The 16,312-nt window shown below is 38.7% G+C and overlaps 3 protein-coding genes and 1 long non-coding RNA gene across 4 annotated transcripts in view; 3 read left to right on the top strand and 1 right to left on the bottom strand.

Moving 5' to 3' along the window:
• The window catches only part of LOC143861170 (MLO-like protein 1), a 40,439-nt gene extending 30,704 nt beyond the window's left edge, over positions 1 to 9,735 (bottom strand). Inside the window, exons 1-3 of the mRNA XM_077372098.1 lie at positions 9,546 to 9,735; positions 9,402 to 9,456; positions 6,682 to 6,896 (exon numbers count right to left, since the gene is read on the bottom strand). Coding sequence (XP_077228213.1) covers positions 6,682 to 6,896; positions 9,402 to 9,456; positions 9,546 to 9,677 — 402 coding nt within the window. The 5' untranslated portion in view covers positions 9,678 to 9,735. The remainder of the gene's footprint in view (positions 1 to 6,681; positions 6,897 to 9,401; positions 9,457 to 9,545) is intronic.
• Positions 9,736 to 11,640: 1,905 nt separating this feature from the next.
• On the top strand, positions 11,641 to 12,827 carry LOC143859943 (uncharacterized). Its single transcript, XR_013239520.1, has 3 exons — positions 11,641 to 11,686; positions 12,492 to 12,557; positions 12,639 to 12,827. It is a non-coding gene; the product is annotated as an uncharacterized LOC143859943 (long non-coding RNA).
• Positions 12,828 to 12,859: 32 nt separating this feature from the next.
• On the top strand, positions 12,860 to 13,874 carry LOC143861278 (uncharacterized). Its single transcript, XM_077372219.1, has 4 exons — positions 12,860 to 13,265; positions 13,350 to 13,502; positions 13,573 to 13,758; positions 13,833 to 13,874. The coding sequence occupies exons 1-4, from the start codon at positions 13,014 to 13,016 to the stop codon at positions 13,872 to 13,874; spliced, it is 633 nt and encodes a 210-aa protein (XP_077228334.1). The 5' UTR covers positions 12,860 to 13,013.
• Positions 13,875 to 14,628: 754 nt separating this feature from the next.
• LOC143862518 (uncharacterized) lies at positions 14,629 to 15,925 on the top strand. Its single transcript, XM_077373581.1, has 4 exons — positions 14,629 to 14,781; positions 14,866 to 14,961; positions 15,067 to 15,282; positions 15,359 to 15,925. The coding sequence occupies exons 1-4, from the start codon at positions 14,668 to 14,670 to the stop codon at positions 15,461 to 15,463; spliced, it is 531 nt and encodes a 176-aa protein (XP_077229696.1). The 5' UTR covers positions 14,629 to 14,667; the 3' UTR covers positions 15,464 to 15,925.
• The last annotated feature ends 387 nt before the right edge of the window (positions 15,926 to 16,312 follow it).

Genomic DNA, 16,312 nt, shown 5'->3' with positions numbered 1-16,312 from the left:
GTGAGCTTAAGCTCACCAACAGTTTCCTCATATGTATATATATATATATATATATATATATATATATATATATATATATATATATATATATATATATATGAGGAAAGTGTTTCTACTCGGTCCCCTAGATAAGCTTATCTACTCCTCCCTTTAAAAAAATACAGTGGGCCCACGCTGTTTGGATGATCCAAAGCATTCATTTGATAGGTCTTAACATAGATAGGGTGTGCCCAAAAAATCAGCACCAAAGGGTCATCCTAGCCCTTCGTTTTGTTGGGCCCACCGTGTCCAAAATGGACGCATATGTGTCCATTCTGGGCACCACAAGGCACTACAAAACGAAGGGCTAGGATGACCCTTTGGTGCTGATTTTTTGGGCACACCCTATCTATGTTAAGACCTATCAAATGAATGCTTTGGATCATCCAAACAGCGTGGGCCCACTGTATTTTTTTAAAGGGAGGAGTAGATAAGCTTATCTAGGGGACCGAGTAGAAACACTTTCCTCATATATATATATATATATATATATATATATATATATATATATATATATATATATATATATATATATATATATATATATATATATATATATATATATAGACACACACATATACAGACATGAACACTTTTCTCTATCTCTTTCAAGGCCATGATATATATAGACACACACATATACACACACGATCTCCTTCCTGGATGTTGGTTTTGGATGCAGAAAGATTCCGAAATGGGTTTAAATTATTGGTCTAAGTCAAAGAGGAATGTATTGGATTGGCTATAGGAGATCTTATTGTATTTTTTTTTTTTTTTTGACAGGTAAGCTGGGGTATGGCAAGAGGAGATCTTATTGTTGACCGAATAAACATTGATGCCTAAAACAGGGCTGCTTGGATGAAAGAAAAAAAAAAAAAAACGGGGACGGTTCATGAAGCACAACTTATCTTGTGCCTGAGGGGGAGGACGTTGGAAAATTTCCCATTGGTTCCGTGCTCTTGAAGACCCCAAATACAAGGCTAATCAATACTGTGACAAACCCAAACGTGAGAAGTTTGGGGGCTGTTGAATTGATTTTTTTCAAAGAACAGTGATTTTGGGTAGAAAGAAAGAAAAAAAGAAGTATAGAGAGAACAAGAAGAAAAAGAAGAGGTACGTGAAAATTTAGTTTTATGTCATTTAAATGCATGCAAGTTATTACTAATACTTATCTTTGATATTCGAAGTTTATATGTGCAAGAAGAAAATCTGGTGATATTTGGATTTGTTTTTCTTTGTATTTCCATGAGTTTTAAGTTTAAGGCATTACCGCCTTCTAACCAGTAACACTAAAATGAATAAATGATGGAAGGGTCAAAATGATTGTGGAAGAATAAGTTAGAGCCTTTCTCTTGAAGCTCTACAGTGATGCATTATTTGAAGTTCAATCCACCAAAGCTACAAATGATTGAACGACACTACAAGTACTGATGCTTCATGTTCTGAGTATCTTTGTCACATTGCACATATTGTTTTAACGATACATATGCACAGAGAATGCTATAATTTGTCAATGGTATTAGAAACATCGATGACTGCTGATTGTTTATTCATTATAGGTTGTGAATACTACTTTCATTATTTAATGTATAATACTCTACACCTCCATACACTTGAAACGTGGAATGTGATACCCTATTCATGAAACTATAGGCCCTTATAAGCCCAAAATAGCTACCCAATGTTTGGCCAAATCTTAGATTAGCAAGGTGCAATTGATGAAGTGCAACTATGTTTAAGACATTGTGCAGAAATCATGTTTAAACAAAAAAAATCTATTGCTCTCCCAATGTTTAGGACCATAGCCAATGACAAGTGCTACACATAACAATAATCGCAATACCATTGACAATCAACCAAAAATAATGATCTTGGTGAGTAAAAAGAAAATAACTAATTAAGTAAATATTGACATTCTATCAAATGACTGAAAGACATGCTAAGAATAACATGTTTGGTTTAAGGTCGCTACACTTCCAAACTGAGCATACATTCTTATTTTTTTACTATCTAGTTCCCACTTCAACTTCTATCACATTCCCTTTTATTAGTAGAGGCACCTTGTAAACAAAATTAGACATGTTATGTTGATTCCATTATTTAGACGTCGACATTTATTATTAAGTAAATAAGGAGATATGTACGCAATGGGGAGTTATGACATCCATGCATATTTGTGCAAGCTAAGACATTAAATGTTTAACCCATTTGCATGTTTTTACAAAACGAGAAAGAAATGATTCAAAGACTTATGCATCACAGAGCACAATGGAATGTTGTATAGCTATGAAAAGGACGGGTTCATTCCGCGGGCCTGCTCAGAGTCTGCCTAAGTCGCTTATGGTAAATCGGTTGGACTAGGCACCCATTTCGCACACCGGTTAATCGGGTGGAATGGATTATGTATGATGAAAGTCGCTTCCGGTAAATCGGTTGGACTAGGCATCCCTTTCGCACACCGGTTAATCGGGTAGAATGGGTTATGTTATGATGAAAGTCGCTTCTGGTAAATTGGTTGGACTAGGCTCTCCTTTCGTACACAGGTAAACCGGGTGGACTAGGTATGTTATGATGCATTTAGCATAAGTTTTCTTGAAAAAAAATATGGTTTTAATGCACGCATGTATCATGGCCTTGAAAGTGAAACTAATGAAGGAAGATCTACCACAAGATGTTAGTAATGTTGCATAAAATAAAATACAGCATAAGATATGATATTTTAATGGTGTTCCATATTTTAATAATTATTGGTAAAGGTTAATATTAAGAAGAATATGAATTAGAGTATATATTATCACTTTTCTTTCATGTTTTTAGATGATATAAAACTTTATTTTCTTTACTGGGTTTCTGTGGTTGAAACTCACGCCAAAAATATTTTCAGGGTGGACACTACTTACGTTCAGGAGGATCAGGCTGAGGATGGGATGGAAGTGAAGGAGCGCCGCCTTAGTGACTTTTGGGTTTAGTTTCCTTTACATATTTATTTAAAATTTTAGTTATGTATTACGTATAACTTGGGATCATCTTACTTTATATTTTCATGAGGGGACATTGAGACAAATTACTTTATTTGATAGTGGACATTGCTTTAATATTCGTTAAATTTCCGAAAGATTTTTGTATTTGAGTTAACGGGCCGGATTTCGGGACCTCCGAAAATCCGGGTCGTTACATTTGGTTTCTTGAGGAGGTAGGCTTGTGTTGGTTAAGGCAGTATTGGCCAACATCCCGGTTTATTTCATGTCTTTGTTCAAATGCCCGGTGAGTATTGCTTTGCGCATTAAACACATTCAAAGGAGATTCTTGTGGGGTGGGAATGAGAAAAAGAAAGGCATTGCGTTGGTTAACTGGGAGGATGTTTGTGTGCCTATCAAGTTTGGTGGGTTGGGTATTAGGAGAGTGAGGGAGTTTAACCATGCGTTATTGGGCAAGTGGTTATGGAGATTTGGTGATGAGCATTCTCGATGGTGGGTGATGGTTATTGGGAGTAAGTATGGCCAAGACTTGGGGAGATGAGAATCAAAAGATCAGTTTAAGAATAAAGGTCTGACGGTGTGGAGACATTTTAAAAACGTCATTCTCTTTTAATTTGAAAGTCATGTACATAGTGTATAGGGGTGACAGGATCAAATTTTGGAGTGATGTGTAGTGTTCGGAGGGGTCTTTAATGTCTCTGTTCCCGAGACCATATAGGGTTGCCTCTAATAAGGAGGCCTTTGTTGGTGAATGCTTTGAATGGAACAATGGTGTTATTGTGTGGAATCCGGGATTTAGGAGAAACCTCTTTGATTGGGAGCTTGAACCAGCCTCGCGTCATCATGTTCTTCTTAAGGGATGCTACATTAAGAGAAATGGGGAGGATAAAAGAGTATGGACTGAGGAACCTTCAGGGACTTTCTCCGTCAAATCATTCTACAAAAGCCTAATGCCCTACATTGTCCCTTCATATTCAGCAAATGTTTGGAAATTTCATTGCCCACCTAGACTTTGTATCTTTGGATGGGCCGTTTGTCGTGAGCGGATACAAACGATCAATTTCCTGAGAGACAGTGGAATGTGGCTTATTGATCATTGTCCCCTATGCCTAGAGGATGGGGAATCAGTGGACCATTTGTTTATGCATTGCTGTTTCACCCGGCTCATTTGGAGATTCATTTTCATGAGGTTTGGGATTTCTTGAATATTCCCAAAATCTATGTTGATGTTGTTACATCAATGGAGTTACGTACTTGGAGGGAGAAAGGTAGAACCTTGTGGAACTTTTGTTTACTTGCCACTTGGTGGATCATATGGAAAGTGAGGAATGCTAGAGTCTTTGAGGGTATGGCTAAATCTCCTCATTGGCTCTACTTGAAAATTATCACCTTGGTCATTTCCTGGGTGAGATGAACACCTTTGTTCTGGTTTATTTTGACATTTGACCTTTGGGAAGGGTGGAGGGAGGTATGTTTTAGTAGGGAGAGAGGAGCTCAAGTAGCATGAAGATGGGAGCCCCCTCCTCATGGTATGATTAAAGTGAATTTTGATGGTGCTAGTTTTGGCAATCCGTGACCGGCCCGGGTGGGAGGTGTTTGCCGTGACGATTGTGGTGATGTTCTTAGAGCATTCTCTGGTCCAATTGGTATTTGTGATGCATCGGAAGCCGAAGTGAGGGCTGCTTACTATGGAATTAAGAGACTTAGTAGAGGTATGATGGATAAAGCTATTGTGGAAGGGGATTCTTTGAATGTGATTCAGTGGCTTAAGGGAGGGAATACTCCTCCTTGGAGATTCCTGTCACTGTTTGATGAAATAGAGGATTTAATCATGGGATCATCTATTGCGTTTTACCATGTCAGAAGGTCGGCTAATGAGAAGGCGAATTTGCTAGCTCGGCAGGGGGTATCTGCCGAATTGCTAGAATGGTTTGACTATCTGCCACCATGAGGAGTATAGTGCATATTTGTATCTTTTTTTTCACTCTTTTGATTTTCATATCTTGTATGCTTGGGGTGTTCCATCTCGGACTCCTGTTTTTCTCTAATACAATCTTGCCATTTCAAAATAAAATAAAATAAAATAATACATATTGATATATTATACTACTAATGCACTTATGATTTGGTTTCGATTTTGGGTTGGGCCTGTAGCTCAATGGTTAGGCTTTGTTTCACTACTCTGAGGCTGCAGTATCAATCCCAGCATACCTACCAAAAAAACAAAAATAATGTTTTGATTTCGGTAATCATGTGTAAATGATTATGTAGGGGTAACTCAATGTTAAGATGTTGGATGTGTCTTTGCTAATGGAGTTAATTCAATAACATGGTTAGTGCATTTAGTGGGCCTATTAGAGATGGGTTCACCAAATGAAATGAGCACATCAAAATGTTTGGTACGGCTATCTAAAGATTCACTTCGGATTGGATCCACCTATGTCTTGATCACATTTTGTTCGGAACTCTTATATTGGTTGGATCCTTTTCATAGTGGTTTTCGTATCATATTTTCCAAGTGAGAGCCATGATCTATTTTCAATTGGATCAACTATTAGAGTGTCCTTAGAGTGTCCTAAATCCTACTTTGTGTACATTTAGAGAGAGAATCATAAAAAAAAAAATTGAAATAAAAATATTATTTGGATTTTAAATGTTGCAAAAATACCCCTCATGTAAATTGACATACATGAATGAAAATATAGTCCAGTTCACTATCAGAAAAAAATTCGGACCTTAGGATATACGATTCAATGGAACTAGTTTGGATCAGATACTGTGTTCAACTCCTGTCGATTAACTTTCGAATCCTTTTGATCCATTAGACCGACACGTTTGCATAGTTAGTTCAATAATGTTTAGTAGCTCATTAGAGATGGGCTCACTGACTAAAAGCATATCAGCACATTTGAGTGTTGGATAAATTTTGAATTAAGTAGATCAATTCAACAAAACCAAGTGAAATATCATGTAATTGGATTTTAATCACTTAAAGCTTTAAAAGCTTTGAGATTATTTGAATCAAATTTAAACATTTCGAAATGTTTTTTCTTTTACTTCTTTATAAGCTTTTATAATTTTTTTAAACATTTTATACGTTTTGCAGCTTGATTCTTTAAGTAGTTTCTATTATCTAATGTTGTATACGTTTTTAACATTTTATACGTTTTCCCTTGTAAAACGTAAAATGTTAAAAAATTTTAAAAGCTTATAAAGAAGTAAAAAGAAAAAGAAAAACCATTGCAAAGCGTTTGAAATTTGATTCAAAACCTTAAAGCTTTTAAAGCTTGAAACAATTAAAATCCAATAATCATTACAATTACATGATATATCACTTGGTTTTGTTGAATTGATCTACTTAACCCGACATAAACATGATTGACTCGGGCAATTAACAATTACAAATAATATAAATAGAAATTGTTAACTTACCAACTTCTCCAAAAGCTTAAGCTATTGGAGAAGTTGGTAAGTTAACATGGTATCAGAGCCAAAGGTCTCGAGTTCAAACCTCCCGATAGCAAAAATCCACATGCGATGGTCGGCCCAAAGTGGGACCACATGTGCCACGTGTTTGCCAAGTGGGCCACACGCGCGGGAGAGTGTTAAAGTGTAAAAGATAAACATCACAAAATGAAAATGCAAGGCCAATCCTGATTAGTACCTTTTCACAGTGATTCTTGGTTGGTCCTGTGGTGAATAGGCGTCTCCCGCTCCCCGGAATTCCGGGGAAACTTCTGAAATGACTTGTCTGAGCTTCTTCGGTCTCTTTTTTACAGGGAAGCATGTGATGGGTCAAATTCTCCTGAACGCAAATGTGAGCTATTGGCGTTTGAAGGATACTCAAGAGAAGTGAAATGAACCCCAGAAGCATCAATTCTGCATAAACACACCATCCAATTATGCTCTAATTTCGTTTCTTCAAAGCCTCAAAAGTATCAATTTTGCACAAAAAATAAAGGGAAGTGATATATCCGCCCCTTGAGTACTTGGGACAGACGTTAATGCTTTTTTAACGTCAATTCAAATTAAAGGGGTGTGAATTATCCTACAGGTGTGTGAATTTCTCATCACCCTTTTTTGGTTCTTTTTATCCTATTTTTGTAACCATTTTGTGTTCATTTGAAGGGTATTCGATATCTTTTAACCCTTCAAAATCAATATGAGGCTAAGAATACATCAAAACCACTCATTGTTCTACTTTTAGAAAACTAGTTTCTATCCTAATTAAAACCCGCCCCTTGGAGATACTGAAAACAAGTCTACACAGGGAGGGGAATCCACATATATAGCCCATCAACTTTTCCTCCCTTTTCGTTGTGGGATCTCACAATCCACCTCCCTTGGAGACAACGTCATCGCTGACACACCATACTGAAGAGAGTAGGGGTGCAACTTGGGTCGGATTGGGTTGAGCTTTTGCTAAAAAATGAATGGGAATAAACCAGAACCTGACCCGTTTCAAGGTAAAAGCTTAACCCGAATTCCAAAAAATTGACCCAAGTTGCACCCCTAGGAGAGATGTCTCGCTCTAATACCATTTTGTCACTCCATGACCCCACCGTATAAATATTGTCTGGTTCTGGACCCCCCCCCCCCGATTTTGTTTTCTATGGATTCTCCCTCTCATTGTGTAGAAGCATTTTCAGCATCTCCAGGTGGGGTGCTGGAAAACAAAATCGGAGAGGGTGGAAAACCTAGAGCCGGACGATATTTATTTACACAGTGGTGTCGGGGCGTGACAAAATTTACTTTCTCAATCATTTTTAAAAGGTTACTGAAAACGATGTGCATCCAAATCAAGAGCCCTTTTCTGGATTTTTATGCAAGGGCACCCTTGCATCTTTCATTCCTCTTAAAACCCTATATCTCATTCGTATTTGGCATTTGTTACATGAGGAATTGTGAGTATTATTGATATTTCGCACTGAATTTAATATTAATTAAATGGGAATGATATTCCCCCCTCTGATGGATAAAATCCTCCCCCCCCCCCCCCGGCTCCTATTGTTAGTCGTTAAGTTTTGAAGGCAAAGAAAAACGTTAAAGGGGTGAATTTATCCTCAACCAGTGAACCATTCTCACAAAAACCCTTTTTTTTTTTGCCACGGGGGAGGGGGCTGGATATCATTTCCCTAATTAAACCCCACAAGAGTTAATTTCATGCCCATGGTAGATGTTTTAAGTTGAGAGAAAAAAAAAAAAGAAGACTGCTTGAATTTATCCTCAAGCAGTGAACCATTTTCACAGAAACCGTTTATTTTTATTTATTTTATTTTTTTGTGGTGGGGGAATCATTTCCCTAATTAAACCCATCAAGAGTTAATTTCATGCACATGGTAGATGTTTTAGGTTATAATTTTTTGCCAAAACAAAAATCCCATCAGTTTAGTTGTTAGGTACCTTACCAATACGCCAAAAGCTCCAGAGCTGATGGAACGCGTTAGGCAAGGCCCTTTAAACCTGTCCCATCCCAGGCTGGGTCCCATACATAGGCAGGCCCCCACTTAGGATCGTAACATACCACCATGCTTCCGCTCCCACCGTCCTCGGCGGCCCACTCTGTGACAGCTTTCAATCTGGCCTTTCCAGGTAGCCCTTTTCACAGGTCACCCCTTCCGTGACTCGAACACGGTACGTGATGGCTACTATGATACCAAATGTTAGGTACCTTACCAATACGCCAAAAGCTCCAGAACTGATGAAACGTGTTAGGCAAGGCCCTTTAAACCTGTCCCATACCAAGCTGGGTCCCACCCAGTCTCATACATAGGCGGGCTCCCACTTAGGACCGTTACATTAGTGTCTTTTACACACCGAAACACCACATCAGATTAAACATTGAAATTTTCCATTACAATGAGCATAACAAAACCCCTATCGGAACATAATTGATGACTGAGTTTCGAATTACTGGGCCACTGAATTCTAGAGGAAACAACTCACTAGTTGCAAGGACTGATCTTGTTGAGTCAACTCAGACGAGTTCTGAGTTGACTCGACTCCTAGTAAAATTGATTGGCCAAAAACTCTTGAGTTTTATGTAAAAAAATAAAACAAAACAAAGTACTCACTTGAATTTTTGAACCTGCAATCACTTCGTTAGTTTATAAACTATTCTAAATCACTATGTATTGCATAATTGAAGTGTTCAAAATAAGAAATATAAACATTAGGCTTTAAACATTAATATATTAATAGAAAAACGTGCTTATTTTTTTGAGTTGTGTACTCGTTCCAGGTGATTCGACTCAAACCCACTTTGGATTCAAGATTTCGAGTTGTTTAACTACAGAAAGCAAAAAATATGATGGAATTGTGTGAACTAGATAAAATGAAAACCCAGTTGAGTATTATATGTAAGGGAGAGAGAGAGATGTAAACCTTCCTTTACTTTTTGTAAGGCTTCAAGAAGAGGCTTCTTGTCCTTTTTCAAATACTGCAAGATGAATACACATTAAAAACAGCTAAGTCTTCAGAGTGAGAAGTTCTAGAAAGCTAAGAATCGGACAGAAATGATATGCATGCCTCTCCAAGAAAATAAAGGATCCTCTCCACAGCGAGCGAAATGGCGACAATGACTGAGCAGACAGCGGCCACAGCCCAAGTTGGTGTATTTTTCAACGTTGCCACACTCTCTCCTCCTCCTCCTCCCTCCATCTCTCTCTCTCTCTCTCTCTCTCTCTCTCTCTCTCTCTCTCTCTCTCTCTCTCTCTCTCTCTCCAGTTAATGAAAAGAACTAGCTTTCTAAGCAGAGTAGAAACCTGTTACATATTTTATATCGACCAAAAAGAGACATATAGGACCCATAATAAGTGCTATTAAGTCATTAGGAGTGATAAATTCCCCCCATCTTGTTTCCCGAGCCACCCCTTCAAGTGAATTTATGACTACTCTTTTTGCACTAGAAGGGGGTGGTCTGAGGAAGAAATGGGGGCGAATTAATATATCATTTCATGGGGAAATGATTAATTCGCAGTGATAGAGACACTAGAGCTGTGTGTCCCAAGTAAAAAAAGAGGCTTCTTGGTTTCAGTGAGACATTGTTTGCTAATACAAGATTTGCTTGGACACTATACCATCGTACTAGGTTGATACCCTAACCCTTTGTTTTTTATAATGCCATTTGTAACTTTATTTGGTTAGCTTTTGACAGCTTTGTTTTAGAATTGAAACCAATATAGTCATGGGTCCCATAGATCAGGCCAACTCGAAGAGGCCAGAAAAAGATTAGTCTTTTTCCTCAACTTTCTTTTGGAAGGTCTTGCATAGATACAAAATGTGTATCTTCATCGAATCCATGGAAAATGCCTTCATGAGTGTGCCACAGATAATTGTATTCTTCCTGACTCAGATGATTCTCAGGAGTCGACTCGGCTGTCTAGAAACGAGTCATAGAAATTGTGATCAGTTCTCACACACTGACCCTCAGCTGGTTTATGGAAGAATAGGTGTAGTATACTTCTTAGTTGTCTCTACTCATGTCATCATACCCTGCCCTCCTTGCAACTCCGAGTCAACCCAGACTCGGGCGCAAGAGTCGGTGGGGATTCTACAAGTCATCAGCCATATAAAGTTCCAAGGTGGGGGGCGGTGACAAATGATACCACGTGACCCAAGAAGGGGATGGGATGTGGTCCCATGCTAACATTTTCTAAGGGAAGTTAAATATTCGCCGCCTTGGTCTGTTTGGTTGGCAGTAACATTTAAAACCTAGGAAGATTTTAGTCAAATTTTCGTCCCATCCAATGTTTGGTTGCCTTTTAGCACTGTAATTTTTTTAATCCCACTCTTGTAATGATTGCTTATGAGTATGATATTGACTTCTTGTCTCCTCTTTTTCTTTTCTAGGGAATGATGTCTTATCTCTCTCTCTCCTCCCTTCTTATATTTGGTAATCACACCCCTAAATTTTGGCGGGAATTTTAGGAATTATAGGGAAAAAAAACCTAGCAAATTCTGTTGACTTCACTGTTGGGATTAAAAAGCTCCTAGGATAAAAAATTTACCGGCAACCATCCAAATTATTTTAATCCTCATGTTATGAAATTTGGATTGTCCAATCAACATTATTGCTGCATGATAGTCCATGCATAGTGGTTCCACACCATTCACTACTTTGTTTTGATAATTGCACTAACTTATCTTGTCATACTTTGTTTTATTGTTTATACAGCTGTCAAAGGCTGTTACTGTTATCAAAAAGTTTTCAGTAGCAAATTCAAAAATAAAAGAGAAGCTGAGTTTGTGCAATTATTGAAACATGGTAGTGCCAATATCAGTAGACAAAAAAGTATTGGCAGCGGGGGAGAAAGCAGTCACCTCACCTCACCTCAAATGAATTAAATAAGGGAAAATGACCAAATAGAAGCGGTTTCTACTGAGAATGACATTTCAAAAGGGCTGTTTTCTAAATCACCAAACAGAAGTGATGTTGACTGGTTTGGATGACCATGGGACGGAAATACCCTTAGTTAAAAAACACGGTTTTAACTTTACTCTCTTTCTCTCCCTCTGTTTTTACTCTCTTAATTTTTTTTTTTACTTTTTACTTTCCACTGTTTACTCTCTCTCTCTCTCTCTCTCTATCTCTCGGCCTCTCTGTTTCTCTCTCTAGGTAAATCTGAGCGGCAAATCTCAGCGGGAAATCTCAGCGGCAAATCTCACAGGTTGGTAACCCATTTCTCTCACTGTCACTCTCTCCCTTTCAGTCTCTATGTGGTTTTGTCATTTAGGGTTTTGATAAGTCAGTGATTTAGTCGTTTTCTCAGTTAGGGTTATGAAAAATCAGTGGTTTAAACCAATCTCAGTGATTTAATTGATAAATGAGGGATTTGAAGTAACTATTGATGGTTATAATCCCCTAATTTGTTAGAAAGCAGTGGTTTAAACACCTAATTTCTGAGAAATCGGTGGTTTAAACTCCTAATTTCTGAGAAATTATTTGTTGAAACACCTAATTTGTGAGAAATCAGTCGTTTAATTGATAAATAAGGTGTTTGAACTAACTATTGGTGGTTTAAAAACCTAATTTAGGAGAAATTAGTGGTTTAATTGAGAAATGACGAGTTTATTCTCCATAATGATTTGCTCAACACCCTAATAGGCTTGTAATAAAATGAATGGACATGTCATTGCTTTATAGGGGCTGAATTTGTTACAAATCAGTTGTTTAAACCCTTACTTTTTTATGTTAACAGTGATTTAATTGATAAATTAGGGGTTTATTCTCCGTAGTGATTTGGTCAGCACCCTACTAGGCTATTAAAAAATAGAATAGACATTTCAGTGGTATATTGGGTTTGAGTTTGCGAGCAATCAGGTGTTTAAACCCCTAATTTTTCATGTTAACAATGGTTTAATAGATAAATTAGGGGTTTAATTCTCCTTAGAGATTTGCTCAACACCCTAATAGGCTTCTAAGAAATTAAATGGATATTTGTTAATTTGTTTCCTCACATTGTGTTTGAACAGGTCCACATCTGATTATTTGGATTCATATTCATCTTTTGCATATAGTAATCATCTCGTGAAATCATGGTAATGCCTCCTGTTATTCTTTTAAGTGTTGTATTTCTGATAATGTGCTATATATATATCTAATAATGCTTTATTTTCCAGCCGTCTTATGTTACGTCAAGATGCTGCCCCTCCAAGTTTTACGACTTCTTCCAGTCCCTGCAGTTGAGGAATGTACATACTGATATCCTAAGTAGAAGCCCATTTGGAGGCTTGCTTAACCTAGAAGGTGTAAAATTGCACAAGGCAATTTTGACCACCCTCGTGCGATCCTGGATACCCAAGTCCAGGGCATTTAGAGTAAGCGGCATCGTAGTCCCCTTTGAGGTTAAGGATGTAGCATTAGCATTAGGTCTAAGCCTTAAAGGGGATAGAATAAGGATAGACTGGCATTCGACGGAAGAGGTCGAAGGTTGGAGGTTTGGCAGTCCAACGGCAAGATTCGCTGAGATTGCGAAGGTTATTAGGGCAGAGTCCATGTCGGACGAGATTTTATCGATCCAGGCGACAGTCAGACATGTCTTGCTACTCCTCTGCTGCTCTGTGCTTTTTGCACATGCCGACGCCACGGATCACAAGACGAAATCCTGCATTTTCCCCTACTTAGAAGCAGAGACCATCAGAAGAATTGGTTGGGCATACCCTGTCTATGACTTCCTCATAGAGTCATTGGATTCATATTCGAAGAAGGGGATGGGATATATCAACGGTTGTGCTATTCTGCTACAGGTAAAGAGTACATATAGTATGTACCATATAAGTGATATGTAAGTTAAATTTTTGTTCTCTAATCATCGTACGTCTTCATTCCAGGTGTGGCTATTCGAGCATACTACCCTGTGGGAACCTTCAGTTCCAGATGCGCGTCCACGCCTATTGAAGTGGACCTCGAGGATCGATACACGGATGAAGGAGCAGACAACCGTCATTACCCTGATCCGTGATAGGAAGCTAAAGAAGAAGGAGGTGAGACATAAAGCTTCTGTACTCCTCTAGGTCTCACTTATTCTAACCGAAATGAACTATTCGATTTCAGGTTCTGAAGTGCTTACTACCTATTCCTGAAGAAGAGAGTCTCTTATCCATCGTAGCAGATGATGTAGACAATCTCGACGATCCTCTTCTTCCTCGAGAAGAGGGACAGCGGCAGTCTGTCGTAGAAGATGATGTCTTAGATGTCGAGAATGTGTTGATCGGAAAACGTTCTACTCCGATATCAGTGGTAAGGAACATCACTCTCTTGCTTACATAGGGTCATTGTATTCAAGTTATCTAAATTTCCTTTAATCTTCGTAGGTTTATAAGAGAAAAGGTGTTGGAGGCAAGGATCGTCTCTAAGACATTCACATTTCAGAGGAAGAAACGATAGCGTCCCTGAGTCTACTGGTACGGTCTTTATAGTTCATTTTCAATAACTATATATTTCATATGTTATTAACTTCACATTTACGTTTTGCAGAGCAACGTAGCTGTTAAGAGAAGAAGATGGACAAAAAAAGAAACTGATAAGGAAAAGAATAAAGTGGATGGAGAAGAGAAGCCTATAAGCAGGGCTGAATTAAATTTCATAGTGGGGAGGTTAAGACAACTTGAAGATCAAGTAGCTGAGTTGGAAGATGAAGTAGCTGAGTTGAAGAGGAAGCTGGCTGAAGGGGACCAGGAGGCTGAAGGGGAGCAGGAGGCCGAAGGCCAGGATGGAGATGAAGGAGGGGGGGAGGTGATGAAAGGAGGGGATGACCGACAGTTGGTCATCATTCCCAGCCAGGATACACCGGAGGTGGTTGAAGGTGAAGGTCCGGATGGAGGGGACGACCAACAGTTGGTCATGTTTGGAAGCCAAGACCGACGGGAGGGAATAGAGCCGGTAGTAATTTCCATCCACGACACTCCAGTAAAACCTATGGGTCCGAAAGTTTGGAGTATTGAGAGAGTAGTGAAGCTGGGTTTAAGAAGGAAGAAAGCCTCTAAATACACTAGTTCGCCGTTTAGAGGTATTGGGCGTAAGAAGACGAACAATAAACAGACGGTGACAGAGCCGCAAAACCATCGGTTGCTCGGACCGCTTCTTGCACTTCTGAAAAGGTAAATTGGATTGAAGCTCTTCTGTAATATAGTTATCTACCCTTTGTAAATGCTAAACAATTCGGAGTTTTGCAGCCACCGAGTCATACAGATCAACAACGAGTACATGTGTGCGGAAGACTTGGTTATTCTTAACGACCCCGTAGCGTGGTTAACTTCTCCGGTAAGTGTTTTGGTTATTTTTTCTAATACTGACTTTTTTCAGTAGTGATATTCGTCTCTAATATCTATATGTTATCTTACGTAGCTTATGAACGTATACGGCGAGTATCTGAACGTCCGGGATGAACGGAATAGAAAACCTGGAGAAAGAGCCTGTGTTTCCATCAGCACCTACCTCTACGTAAGAATAAATCGTTTTTCATTCCCAAACTTTCATTTTATAATTTTTTAGGAAGCTTTGAATGTGTTTTGGTCACGAATCACTTTGCTTGTATTGCTTCTGTAGGATTGTATAACTGACAAGGGCTACGCCGGGCCCGACTCCGTTGAGAAGTACGTTTGCCGCTTGAATCAATGCCCGCCGGATACCCTAAAAAGAGTCCTCTTCCCGGTGCATGTCCCTCAGCATTGGATTCTTCTGGTCCTTGATATGGTGGACGAAAAGTTCTACATCTACAACTCCTTGAAAGATGTTAAGTACTGGACAGAGGTTCGACCATTGGTGAGTTCGAGTCTCACCTTCCTTCGTTAAATTTGTAAGTATATAAAACTGTTACCCTGTAATGATTGTTTCATAGGTTCGATACCTGGAGGGGCTATACTTAGAAAAGTGGAAGGTGGACGTAAGTAAGTTTCTAGTGGAAGAACTTGACAAGAGGCCCATACAGAGAAACAGGTACTAAATTTCATTAGAATCAGGGGTTAGGAAACTTAAATTCATTGTGCCTCTTATTTGCGCTCCACGAGCTTGGTCGATGATGTCTTCTTCTTTTGCAGCAATGATTGTTGGTTGTTTGTGCTGAAGGAGATGGATTGCCTGGCACGTGATGTGCCGCCAAAGTTCAGTCAGGCAGAAATCACGGTCATGAGAAGACAACTACTGGAGGATTTTTTAGATGGCCGGTGTGGCACGACTGTCAACTTGTAGGGGCTGTGGTGGTGTTGTTGCAGGTCGACGCTCTCGAGACATATCATTTTGAAATTGTAATGTCTGTAAATTGTAATTTATTATGGTGATTGTCAGACCACTTATTCCATTTCTTCAGTTCCAAATTGTAATGTGTGTAAATTTGTCCATTGTGTAAGGATCAGACAATCTCTTCCATTTTCCAACTCCAATGCAGGTTCAAATCGAATGTAACTTTCATGACCTTGGCATCTAATAATTGGTTGGATTAGGATTTGATTGTTGCGCATGGTCATGAGTTCACATATGCTGCTTGCAGTGAGATACACTATTCGAAACAAATTCAATTTTTTTTGTTTTCATGGGGATAGGATGGATGGAAAAGGCTCTAAAATAATGGACATAATGGAGGTGGTCAAACAAATCCAACATAGCACAATAGGGTACATATGATATTTATGTTAGAAAAAAAAAATTTAGTACTGGTCGGAAGTCCGACATTTACTCGGAATTCCGCAGCAAAAAAAAAATTTCTCGGAATTCCGAGAATTATTTTCGGAATTCCGTAAAAAGTATATGTAAATTTATGGGTTTTTCACAACCCTGGTCGGAATTCCGAGAGTTT

The sequence above is a fragment of the Tasmannia lanceolata genome, unplaced genomic scaffold, assembly GCF_043159265.1.
Source record: "Tasmannia lanceolata isolate RefF3 unplaced genomic scaffold, GAP_Taslan_0.1 ptg000037l, whole genome shotgun sequence".
Classification (NCBI taxonomy): Eukaryota; Viridiplantae; Streptophyta; class Magnoliopsida; order Canellales; family Winteraceae; genus Tasmannia; species Tasmannia lanceolata.
This window is presented reverse-complemented; position numbering and strand designations above follow the sequence as displayed.